Here is a 13,564-nt window from a genome sequence, read left to right as displayed (position 1 = left end):
TAATGGTTACTGCAGTTCATGAGCCAAAGGTTACTTAAAGGGATGCCACTTTAAGGTTATTAGAGTTGTGGAAAGGGAATGATAGCTCATTAACATTGAGATGTATATTCTCCATTAGTGGGGTGTTTTCATTCCCTTTCAACTCTCACAGCCTTCGATTCCTGAATCGCCTTATTCTGTTTAAGAAATGTGCTAAAAGGATCTTTGCCTGAGTTCTCCAGCTCCAACGTGCATTCAATCCATTTGTTATCTCTGCATTGGAGTCTTTGGATCCCCAAAGTACATTGAGAGAACTTTAAGAATGAGCTGCGACCACAGAAGTTACTTTAATGCCCAATGTTTTGGAACATTTATTTTGTCCTGTTTGGATTTCATGTTGCTGCTTGCTTGGTGCTGTATTTAGTTAATAAATGCATTAACAGTGGCATTTGCACTCATTGAAGCAGGCACAACTGTACGTATGTACCAACCGACTAAGAACATCTTCACTGCTGTTTACCTTGCATTAATTTGAGTTTTCTCTACACCCTAGCTATGGCTGTAACACTACATTCTGCATTCTCTCGTTTCCTTCTCTATGAACGATATGTTTTGTCTGTATAGCATGCAAAAAACAATACTTTTCGCTGTATGTTAATACATGTGACAATAATAAATCAAATCAAATCAAAAATAAATTGCTTCCTCAAAAGCAACCTATCCAGCCATTATTCCCTTGCAGTCCGGTTGCAGACTCATTCCAGTTCAGTCTGCAGAGAGTTGCTCATCCTGCTCCGGCAAAAAGCAGAGGGGCTGCAGTTTTCCTTTCAGTGAAGTTGGTTACATTGTCATGGCAGCCAAAAAATATATTTTCTGCTTACACTTTGCTGGCATTACATCATCAGCAGTGGGATGGAATAGCAGTTTAAGTAGGGTTTCTGCAGCCCTTCTGATAAAGCAATGTAAGCAAAGGGGGATCGCGGTGGGGGGTGGGGGGGGGGAGATAATTCTATAGATTTCCTTGTCAAAATATTTTGGCAAACTCCAAAATGGCCTATTGTCACTCATTGTCACTGATGGTTCAATGTGAAGAATAGCCCTTGGCTGAGGTACTAGAAACCAAGCAGTGCCCGTGGACTTTGCTTCATCAAATCATTAATTAATTATAGGAAAAGCTGGGGGGGAAATCATGAATAAAAGGTTGGCAGCACTTCGATTTAATTAAAATCATTTGTTAAACAGCAATAGTAGCAGCTAGTTTTTTGAACATTTTCATTCATTGTTGGATATGATGAGAAATGCTGACATTCTACAAATGTTGATTGCATAAATAATGAGCACAAATAATTTTCTCACCCTAAATTCAGCAACAAGGTTGATTGCACCATTATTTAATTCTCCTATTTAGATCCACTAATCACTTTTGTAAATGGAGATTAACACACCTTACAACAATACATATCAAACAAAGAATCTGGGGTGGCATGTTCCAGTGGATTGCAGTTTGCTGGTTCAAGCCACAACAACCACAATGGGCACCTTATGGCTATTAACCGACAGAAAAAAACAAGTCATTTCATAATGCTCTTCTGCTGCACTCAGAGGGTTAACCAATATATGGTTTGGATGAATCCTACTCCCTCCCAGATGAGAAGACGGAATTCCCTTGCCAGTTCTGACTCACTGGCTGGAATTTTACCTGCCCCTGATTCCAGGGGCAGGCGAGGCTCAATGGCATTCTCCGTTGGCCTTCGGCGGGATCATACGAACCTTGGGTGGATGTGCCGATAAAATTCCACCCACTGTATTCATTTAAGAACCTGCAATGTATGGACATTTTCATTGATTCCAATGAACGTGAGATTGACTTGTAATGCCCAAATTATAATCAGAGTGCTACTTCAAATGCTTTAGCAATAGTCTCTTAATCCAATATTATCAGATATATACCAGAAGTTGAACAATGTTGGCACACAGCTTTTAACTTATCTGATACAGAACAGAGCTATATAAGACACACTATGTAATTTGACCATTGAAGACATGTTTAAGCTATTAAAGATGAAATTATGTTATTTGGAATTTACATGGGGCACTCAGTATTGTGCTACAAATTCTGCTGATCTGGTGCTACATTGTATAATGTGGCAATCATCCACAGGATTATGGGGCAGGTCTCAGACATAAACAATGAACTACAAGCCTCAGCAGAATCATATTTCCAATTGGCAGCGGGATACAGCTGAGAACTTGTACCACAAAAATGCTTAATATTACCATTGTACAGCCACTAATAGCAAAAAAGATCCTGTATATTTTCAGAATACTTGGACTCTGAACTATTATGGTAAGCTTCACGTAACAAGACAGTCTGATCAATTTATTTATTCTGTTTGGTGCTCCAGATGTTTCAACACCTTTACTGCATTCTATACATAGGTGTTTTTGTATTTTCAACTTGTTTTTGTACTGCTTTGTTGCAAAGAAATAATTAGTACATCAATGGTTAATGAAATTTTTACTTTCAACAAAGATTGGATCTTGAGAAGAATGATCGCACATGTTACATATTAGTTATCTTTGAAAGATGAATGTCATGCTCACAAATCAATGTTTTCAGTTTTGTAGAAATAAAATCCTGATTTGTAAATAGACCATGTTGACCTTTTTCTTTATGATGCTGTTGGCATTTGGACAAAGCTGTCAAAGCAATACACATTGCCCTCCATGGTTGCCCTTAGAGGATATTGCCCTTAGAGGACATTTATCAGCCATGTAAAATGGAACTGGAGACACGTGTGGGCCAGACTGGTAATGATAGTTAGGTATCCTGAAGGGATCCAGTTGATGATTTATACTATTCTTGCTTAATTACTACAACTGTCAAAACTGATGTTAGATATGTCACATATCAAGGGGAGCTTTTGGTGACATAGAACAGCTGTATCATTGAATAGTTAAGTGTTTGAATAGAACAGAAAAAGGATGAAGATGAAGATGGTCAAGGCTGCACAACTCCACATTAGTTGCAGCATGATCAGTCATTTTCTGCCTTGCTTCCCAAGCAATTTTTCCAATCTCATGTGACATTTCACTATGCCCCTTTATCCTGAAATATTCAATCATGCTCATGTTGGTTCTTGTTTGAGAATAAATTCAACATTAAAGAGTCAATTTTAATTTGTTGTATATATTGGAAGTCAAATGGTATATTTTGCATTGGTTTTGCTCAGCAAAGGCCCAATCATTTTTTGAGGTTTTGGCTAAATGCTGGATGTTGCCTGCAATAATCACACTTCTTTCAGTCACTGCCAATTCAAAGGAGATCCAATGAATTAGATTTCACTTAAAGGCAGTCTCAACCCCTAAGAAAGGGAGGTTTCCTTTCAAAGGTGGTCAATCAAAAACAAATTATTGAAGAAACGTGCAGCTTAATATTGTCTAACTCTCCTCTAACCCACCCGACCAACATCCACCTCCATTCTCTGATTCAGCTGTTGAGACACTTGTGGAGTAAACGGGAAAGAGAAAGTCCATTTTCCATCTGACTGGTAACAGGTCCATCAAATTAAGCCCCAGGACAGAAGAGAGAGAACTGGTTGAGCAGATCAATGCTGGCATCATTGACATAAGGATATGGTTGTAGTGAAGTAAAAAAAAATGCATCGGGATGGTCAAGATGAGACTTGTCCTCACTTTCTAATCTCTTAATAGACCCGTATCATTTAAATGTAGTTGCAGCATGATCAACTAATTTCTGCCTTGCTTCCGAAGCAACTTTTCCAATCTTATGTGACATTTCACTATGCCTCCTTCTGTTTGCATTTACTCAATACCTGCCACTGCAATCACAAGTGACCTTTTTTTATATCTTGGTATTTGCTAAAGCTTCTGGTTCCCAGAATTTAGAAGTAAATACAGAAGAGCTGTATCTTCTGAGGAGTGGCAAAGACCATCAGATTAACAACCTCTCCTGTTTGCCTACCGTGCACTGAACCAGGGCTCCTGAGAAAGGTGAAGCATTCTTCCTCCAGGTGATCTTTCTTCATTGTGTAGGAGCATTGGGGGAAACCAAACCAAGCCCCTTTTTTTACGGGAACTGGCTGCAATATTTCAAAAAATATAAATGTCTTGTTTTTATATTCAACTTTGACAAGCTACCAAGAGAAGGTAAGTGAGTAAGATAAGTGGGTGATGGGGTAAGGTGAGTTGGGGATGTCAGGGGTCACAGTTACTGGTGGGGTGTGAAGGAGTAGTCTGAGGTAGCCAGCACTCAGGAGTTAGAGGTACAAGGATGGTGGGGAAAGGGAGAGAGGTACCTCAGGCCGGGTGTCGTCAGGGGTGGGGATAGACAGTTCGGTGGAAAAGGTTGGGGGTTGGGGTTATCAGGAAGGGTTGGGGGGCATCAAGAGGTGGTGGGGGGGTAGTCAACCGATTGGCAAGGTAATTACGTGGTCAGGGAATTAGCCAGGTTGTCAGAAAGAGGGATGTAGTGTAGTTGGGGGGTAGTTGGATGATCAGGGGGGTTGGGGAGGTGAATCATGGGGGGCGGGGGAGAGTGGGTAGTTGGCAGGGGTGGAGTACAGCAAGGAATCAGAGGGCAACTAGCATAATTACCAGGGAGATGGAACTTGTTTTAATCCTTCTAACTTTTCCTGGATAACTATTCTGCTAAGTGAGTCAGAACCATCTAAAGTCTCAGACATTAATTCACAATTTTGGAGGGTTAAATTAGTTTGGCGGTGGGGGGGGGGAGGGTGCGTAGGATCCAAAGCAGTAGGGAGACAAAGAGAAGTTTGAGGAGAGCAAAGAAGTTAAAGTGGGCACATTAATTAGTAAAGGCAGTGTCAGTAATCCTAGTACAGGCAGATGAGGCAAAAGCAGGGCAGAGAACAAGGGAAGTCCAGATTAAACTGCATCTATTTCAATGCAAGAGGCCTGGCAGGCAAGGCAGATGAGCTCAGGTCATTGATGGGTACATGGGACTGGGATATTATAGCAATTACGGAAACATGGCTAAGGGAGGGACAGGACTGGCAGCTTAATGTTCCAGGGTACAGAAGCTATAGGAAAGATAAAATAGGAGGTAAGAGAGGAGGAGGAGTTGCATTTTTGGTTAAGGAAAGCACCATGGCCGTACTGAGAAGGGATATATCCAAGAGTTTGGTCACTGAGTCTTTTTGGTGGAATTGAGAAATAAGAAGCGGGAAATCACTTTGATAGAGATGATGATTTGATAGGGTACTATAGGCCCCCAAATAGTCAGCGAGGAATTAAGGAGTAAGGAAATTTTTGATAGCTCTAAGAAAAATAGGGTGGTATTAGTCGAAGATTTTAATTTTCCCAACATTGACAGGGACAGCCATAGTATTAGAGGGTTGGATGGAGAGAAATTTATAGAGTATATTCAGGAGGAATTTCTCATTCAGTATGTGGATGGCCCAACTAGAAATTATTGGGAAATAAGGAAGGGCAGGTAACAAAAGTGTTAGTTAGGGATCACTTTGGGATCAGTGACCATAATTTTATTAGTTTTAAGATAACTATGGGGAATGATAGGTCTGGCCCAAAAGTTAAAATTCTAATTTGGGGCAAGGCCAATTTTGATGGTATCAGGCAGGAACTTTCAAAAGTTAATTGGGGGAGCCTGTGGGAAGGCAAAGGGACGTCTGGTAAGTGGCATGCTTTCAAAAGTGTGTTAACCAGGGTTCAGGATAAACACGTTCTTCTTAAAGTGAAGGGCAAGGCTGGTAGAAGTCAGGAACTCTAGGTGGCTCAGGATATTGAGGCCCTAGTCAAGAAGAAAAAAGAGGCAATGACATGCATAGGCAGCTCTGATCAAGTGAATCCCTTGAAGAGTATAGGGCATGTAGGAGTAGAGTTAAGAGAGAAATCAGGAGACCAAAATGGGGACATGAAATTGTTTTGGCAGATAAAGCAAAGGAGAATCCAAAGAGCTTCTGCAAATACATAAGGAGCAAAAGAGTAACCAGGAAGAGAGTAGGACTGCTTAAAATCAATAAGGTCATCTACATGCGGATCCACTAGAGATGGGTGAAATCCTAAATGAATATTTCTAATCAATATTTACTGTTGAGAAAAGCATGGATGTTAGGGAACTTGGGGAAATAAATAGTGATGTCTTGAGGACTGTACATATTACAGAGAAGGAGGTGCTGGAAGTTTTAAATCACATCAAGGTAGATAAATCCCCGGGACCTGATGAGGTATATCCCAGGACGTTGTGGGAGGCTAGGGAGGAAATTGCGGGTCCCCTAGCCAAGATATTTGAATCATCAATAGTCACAGGTGAGGTGCCTGAAGATTGGAGAGTGGCAAATGTTGCCCCTTTGTTTAAAAAGGGCTGCAGGGAAAAGCCTGGGAACTACAGGCCAGTGAGCCTCACATCTGTGGTGGGTTAATTGCTGGAAGGTATTTTGAGATGCTAGATCTACAGGCATTTAGAGATGCAAAGACTGATTTGTGAGTGGAAAATCATGTCTCAAATTTGATTGAGTTTTTTGAAGGGGTAACCAAGAAGGTAGATGAGGGCAGTGCAGTTGATGTGGCCTACGTGGACTTCAGCAAGGCCTTTGACAAGGGACCACATGGTAGGTTGTTGCATAAAGTTAAATATTACGGGATCCAGGATGAGGCATCTAAATGGATACAAAATTGGCTTCTTGACAGAACCCAGAGAGTTGTTTTTTAAACTGGAGGCCTGTGACCAGCGGTGTGCCTCAGGGATCACTGCTGGGCCCACTGTTATTTGTCATTTATATTAATGATTTGGATGAGAATATAAGGGGCATGGTTTGTAAGTTTGCAGATGACACCAAGATTGGTGGCATCGTGGACAGTGAAGAAAGTTATCTCCAATTGCAACGGGATCTTGATCAATTGGGCCAGTGGTCTGATGAATGGCAGATGGAGTTTAATTTAGACAAATGCGAGGTGATGCATTTTCATAGATTGTACCAGGGCAGGACTTATTCAGTTAATGATAGGGCACTGGGGAGAATTACAGAACAAAGAGATCTAGGGATACATGTTCATAGCTCCTTGAAAGTGGAGTCACAGGTGGACAGAGTGGTGAAAAAGGCATTCGGTGTGCTTGGTTTCATCAGTCAGAACATTGAATACAGGAGTTGGGACGTCTTGTTGAAGTTGTACAAGATATTGGTAAGGCCACACTTGGAATACTGTGTGCAATTCTGATCACCCTATTGTAGAAAGGATATTATTAAACTAGAAAGAGTGCAGAAAAGATTTACTAAGATGCTACCGGGATGTGATGGATTGAGTTATAAGGACAGGCTGAATAGACTGGGACTTTTTTCTCTGGAGCGTAGAAGGCTGAGGGGTGATCTTATAGAGGTCTATAAAATAATGAGGGGCATAGACAAGGTAGTTAGTCAATATCTTTTCCCAAAGGTAGGGGAATCTAAAACTAGAGGGCATAGGCTTAAGGTGAGATGGGAGAGATACAAAAGTGTCAGAGGGCCAATTTTTTACACAAAGGGTGGTGAGTGTCTGGAACAAACTGCCAGAGGTAGCCGTAGTGGAGTGTACAATTTTGTCTTTTAAAAAGCATTTAGATAGCTACATGGGTATAGAGGAATATGGGCCAAAAGCAGGAAGTTGGGATTAGCTTAGGAGTTTAAAAAAAAGGGCAGCATGGACAAGTTGGGCCAAAGGGCCTGCTTCCATGCTGTAAACCTCTATGACTCCATGACTAACCTCTTTGAGATGTCATCTCTGATAGATCAACATTGCTGTCTTGCTGGCTGTGTTTGCTGTATTGTACCAACCCATCACCGGATCACTTGCTGAGACAGCTTCTGTAATTCTTCATCCTTGCTGATCTCATCTCTAATTTGACTCATTTTTGTAGTGTTACATTCACTAAGAGATGGATCTTTAGCCTCGATCTTCTATCTCTTCATCTTGCTTAACACACAAATAACTTTCTCTCACACTTGTGCCAGACACTTGTCAAGCTGATAATAATCATTCCAGTTTTGGGAATAATTATAGTTCTAGTCCATTACAAAATTGTTAGTTTATGATGACTTAATATAAAATGATATCTTCAATTAAAATGGAGAAAATATGCATGTTGGAATTCTGCCGCCCTACCCGCCACGTAATCGAAGAGGCGAGGAGCGGACAATGGAAATGTCCACTGACCTCGGGTGGGATTTTCTGGTCTCGACTCAAGTGAGGCCATAAAATCCTGCCTGTAATGTTCAATGGTTTGACTGATCTGTATTTGACTCTGTTAGTCTATTCACTAATTTCTGTTCACAATGGGATTCATTGATTATTTTAATGCATTAGAATAGTTTTTGTACATATTTTAATTAAAGTTAGATCTCTACAATAGGATTTTTATCTTTTATTGTTATTAATTTATATGGTTTTTTTTGCAGGCAAACAATATACCTGAAATGAATTCCGAATGGACAATTTGGTAAACTTAAACTGAATTGATTGCTGAAGCCTGTGTTTGGGGCTGGAGAGCTTAAATAAACAACACCATACAGAATGTTCCAGAAAACAGACCTGAGTTCCGGCTGAGACAATCGACTCACCACCATGGATTCGGAGTGGGTGAGGGGCAGACAATGGAAATGTCCTTTGACCTCAGGTGAGTTTTTCCAGTTTTGCTCAAGAAGGCTGTAAACTCCCATCCAATATGTGTAGAAATCTTGTGATCACTGAGATATTTTAAAGTACTGTAAATAAACCTGTCATAGATTTTGAAGGAGTGTAATCCCTGCATTGCTCTGAGATAAATCAGTTATATAAGATATATAGCAAACTGATGAATACATAATATTTGCATCTCTCCATGTAGCTGGTATACTGATAAATTATTACTTGGCATGTGACTGCAGTTATTTCAGCATCCCAGGGTATATATTCACATAACAATCAGTTCCTAACTCTTTATGAATAATATAACAACATAACGGTCATATTTGCTGATTCTTCCTTTCATCACAGTTACAATGTTAAACTGTGCCTCTTATCTTTAAATCACTTTGATAGGGTACACTGTCAGTCCTCTTACAGAAGAAAGTGACACACAATTGAAGCATGAGTACATGAAGAAAAGGGGATCTATCAGTGACATCAATGGAGAAATAGTCACCAGCGTTTCGGGCAAAGACAGAGGATACTCAGTATTGGAGATTGTGAGGATGTCCTGTCTATTTTTACCCTTCCATAATAAACTTTCTCCCTATGCTCTATATTAGTTATGCAGATTGAGTTGGGTGTGGGGAGGTAGACCCAGAAGGAGAAACCAGGGAAACTCAGGAAATGACTGGTACTCGACAGTTCGGACCAGAGGTGTCCAACAGTCAGCTCTTCTACAAATCAATGAGAATGATGAGCTGCAGCCTGGTATCTGGATAGGCTGAGCGAGTGGGCGAGGACCTGGCAGATGGAGTACAATGTTAGTAAGTGTGAGGTTATCCACTTTGGCAGAAATAATAGTAGGACGGATTACTATTTAAAGGGCGAAAAGCTGCAGCATGCTACGGTACAGAGGGACCTGGGGGTCCTTGTGCATGAGTCGCAAAAACCCAGTCTTCAGGTGCAGCAGGTCATCAAGAAGGCGAATGGGATGCTGGCCTTTATAGTGAGGGGGATAGAATATAAAAGCAGGGAGGTCTTGCTGCAACTGTACAGGGCACTGGTGAGGCCGCAGCTGGAGTACTGTGTGCAGTTTTGGTCGCCGCACTTGCGCAAGGATATTTTGGCCTTGGAGGGAGTGCAGAGGAGGTTCACTAGGCTGATGCCGGAGATGAGGGGGTTGGACTATGAAGAGAGACTAAATAGACTGGGTTTGTACTCCTTGGAGTTTAGAAGGATGAGGGGGGATCTTATAGAGATGTATAAGATAATGAAAGGGATGGATAGGGTAAGAGGTAGAGAGATTCTTCCCGCTCAGAAAGGACAGCAGGACTAGAGGGCACAGCCTCAAGATAAGAGGGGGTGCAGTTTAGAACAGAGTTGAGGAGGAACTTCTTCACTCAAAGGGTGGTGAATCTCTGGAATTCTCTGCCCGTTGAAGTGGTGGAGGCTACCTTGCTAAATATACTTAAGTCACGGGTAGATAGGTTTTTAACAGACAAGGGAATTAAGGGTTATGGGGAGAAAGCGGGAAAGTGGAACTGATCCATTTCAGATCAGCCATGATCTTATTGAATGGCAGGGCAGGCTCGAAGGGCTAGATGGCTGACTCCTGCTCCTACTTCTTATGTTCTTATGGTAGTAGGAGCAGTGGTTGTAATGGAAATTCAACATTTTACTGTCCCTTAGGATTATGGACGTTCACAAGGAGACCACTTGGTCCATTGTAGCTGTACTGGCTGTTTGAAAGAATTGTCTAATTTAATCTCAGCCCCATCTTTTCCTACATAATCTTGCATACTAATCAGCTTTAGGGAGGATTGTGAAAGTTCCTGTGAAATCTGACTCCACTACACTTTCAGCTAGTACATTACAGATTTCAATAGCGTTCTGAGTGAACAAAAATTTAAAATTCTTCCTCTAGTTCTTGCCAGAGGCTTTAAATTATGACTTCTTGTAACCAACATATTTGTCAGAAGAAACAGGTTCTCCCTATTTGCTTTTTTGTGGCCATCATAATTCTAAATGTCATACTTCTATTAGGACTTGCTTTAAAGTTCGCTGCTTAAAGCAGAACAATTTCTGTTTCTCCAATTTCTCTGTATAATTGGAGTTCTTTACCTTTGTTATCATCGTAGTAAACCTGTCCTAAATTCTCTGTTGCCTGAAAGTCAACTTGGCATCTGCTAGGAAAATGTTGCTGAGTTTTTGAGTCTGTAGCTGGACCTGCTGAGGTCCAAGCTCCTCAAGGTGTTGAATATAAGCATCTGAAAGGCCCATTATTGAGCCACAGCAACATTGCATCTCAGATATTAAAGAAATTGTGGAGTACTTATCAGGACTACTACAGCAGGTAAGAGAGTACTTAATACTGGCAATATGGGCTCACAGCCAAATGATAATTAATATGTCGTAATTTGTGTAAGGAAAACCATGAATCATTTGACAGAGCTGTGTGCGTACAGAAAGTATACCCGTAACAGTTATCCTGGTATTCAGGTCCTCCAACTGGATTGGAATTTACAGAAAGAATATCATGAAAAAGTGCATACTAGAAATTTTCTAAGGGTAAATGTAACTATTCAATACACTTGAAAATGAACTAGCAAAATCACTACTTAATATATGCAGAACTTCTCCCAAATCTTCTAAACGTTTTAGCTGAAAGCATCTGAGAATCATTTTAAAAACAGCTGGGAATAGCTGCCTCCCAGCTTTTACAACTATGTTTTGTGGATGCATTGAGGAACTGGCAATAGCAGTGTGGTTGGAGACAGAAATGGCATTGTATTCTCAGCTGCCATTTGACTCCAATTTGCATGTATTACCATGACTCTTTCTGGGATGAGTTCTTGGTCCCTAAGTCCAAGTTCACTCAAAACTTGAAATTGATGGAGGCTCAGGGTAGATCCTTCCACTGATTTCTAATGTAAGAGGTGTGGTAGCCTGATCTATGTTGGCTCCTATCCTCAGCTGTAAAAGTTGTGTTGAGATAAAGTAAAACTCCTATAGGGCCTGCAAGGAAGTATCGGTTTAGTCTTCAATTAGGGCATTTTATTGAATTTCTTCATATATTGCTTAATAGATCAGCTAAGGCTATGATTCATTATTGTTCGATGTTATACCACATTCCGACGATGAAGTTTTTGATTTAAGTGATATATGGAAGATGGAGGTAAACTTAAGTCAGGCTGTATTTTCCTTCCTGCATTCAGCCATTAAACTAAAAGTCACAACAGTCATAATTATGCAACAGTGCACAAGCACCTATATTGCACAAACTGCCTATATTGTTTGAAAGATAATAAATAACAATAGGCTGGGGAAAGGACTTCATAGCCTAATTGAAAGCTTAGTGGTAGTCGGTCACAGTATAAAAGCAACCTCTGGAAAGGGCCTTCGTTCATTGATGACTGGGTAAACAATGGAACTCCTGAGCCTCAGGGATTTTTCAGAAGGTCTCTCTTGAATGGAAGGATCAAAGCACCTGGAAAAAGTCAGATTTTGTTAAAGCTGGAATGAATTTGCATATCACTCAACAATCTTTCGTCAGATAAAGACCCTTTCTTTCTATATTTGCTGGTCTAAAATGATGAATTTGCTGCATGTTAGTCTAGTGGTACATTCTGGATTTATTACTGTGGCCCTGTTGTGAGGTTTGACTTGGCTGACAAAATACTTTCAACTCCGCCAGAAAACCAATCCTCCAAGTTGTTTTTTAAAACCAGATGGCACAAATTTGAATTACTTAATATTTTCCTTCATCAGGTTGCATAAGAATATCCAGAGTATCATTGCCTTTTTGTAGCTTTGGAAAATATCTACAGAGAAAAAGCCAAAGTAAATACCATTCTGCAGACAAATTAGTTTGGTTTAAAGCAATGAATTCAATTTTCACATCTAAATGAAGCAATTGTTTGGTGAATATATTTTCGAAGTGGAAGTGTATAAACATTGTCAACAATTAGCTGATGGTTTGTATCTAAAACTGCAGGATTTTCATGAAATCACAGATGTTTCAGAATTTAATTGTAACTGTACAGTTTGTATTTCTTGTCATATGAATAGATTTTGTGACTAACTTAAATATGAGAAGAACTCAACTTTAAATTACATTCTTAAATAAATACTATCAAACTTGTTATCCTGTTTGTGTAATATCAATAGCTGAACCTTATCAAGCACAAAGATCCAGCTTAGTTCACTGACAACACTGAGCTAAATACCTTCACCTGTGACAGTGATTTGGCAGCAATTTGCCTCAGTATTGCTGAGTTGTGTTCCTGTTCCTGATTGGAATATTACTTGAATGGATGTTAGAGTTTACAGATTTGGGTTGTGTACAATTTTCCAATAGTTCAATATCATGCCAAAACTCATTTTGGAGATTCATTTGTTAAGAATGGCAGCTTGGACAAGATGCCAGAGAATGAATATCGCCAATAGAACTGGCAAAAGGTGAGGGGAGGAAAGATTACAAACTATGCTCCATTACAATTATCAATGAAGACCAAACCTCTCAGACAATAAAAGTATCGGACATTTTATAACATAATCTAGTACATAAATAGGTTAATTTAGGACCTCGGAACTGAGTTACCAGTTTTGATTCTGCCTTAGATATTCTCTCAAATATACTAGTGCTGGTTTCTCTTCCAGAAGCAGTTCTGAGCATATTACTTTTGGATGTGTCCCTGTGCTGTCCAATATCTAATTATATGATGATGTAACAATATGGCCCTTTTTTGGATCCTAATTGGATATCTTCAGAAAGAAATTGTTTGTTGTCGTGCCATTTGTAGCAGGGATACACATAATACATCAATTCAATTATAGAAACCCTTCAGTGCAGGAAGAGGCCATTTGGCCCATTGAGTCTGCACCGACCACAATCCCATCCAGGCCCTACCCCACTATCCCTACATATATACCCACTAATCCT

General features: G+C 40.2%; 2 protein-coding genes across 2 annotated transcripts in view; both read left to right on the top strand.

Moving 5' to 3' along the window:
* itgb6 (integrin, beta 6) overlaps positions 1-8,514 on the top strand; it is a 61,958-nt gene extending 53,444 nt beyond the window's left edge. Inside the window, exon 16 of the mRNA XM_080199150.1 lies at positions 8,412-8,514. The gene's annotated coding sequence lies outside the window, so the exon portion shown is untranslated. The remainder of the gene's footprint in view (positions 1-8,411) is intronic.
* pla2r1 (phospholipase A2 receptor 1) overlaps positions 8,479-13,564 on the top strand; it is a 105,028-nt gene continuing 99,942 nt past the window's right edge. The window contains exon 1 of the mRNA XM_080199147.1: positions 8,479-8,629. Coding sequence (XP_080055273.1) covers positions 8,578-8,629 — 52 coding nt within the window. The 5' untranslated portion in view covers positions 8,479-8,577. The remainder of the gene's footprint in view (positions 8,630-13,564) is intronic.

This window comes from Carcharhinus amblyrhynchos, chromosome 11, assembly GCF_965287045.1.
Source record: "Carcharhinus amblyrhynchos chromosome 11, sCarAmb.v2.hapA, whole genome shotgun sequence".
Taxonomy (NCBI): domain Eukaryota; kingdom Metazoa; phylum Chordata; class Chondrichthyes; order Carcharhiniformes; family Carcharhinidae; genus Carcharhinus; species Carcharhinus amblyrhynchos.
The sequence above is the reverse complement of the archived record's forward strand: the minus strand, read 5'-3'. Positions and strand labels throughout refer to the sequence as shown.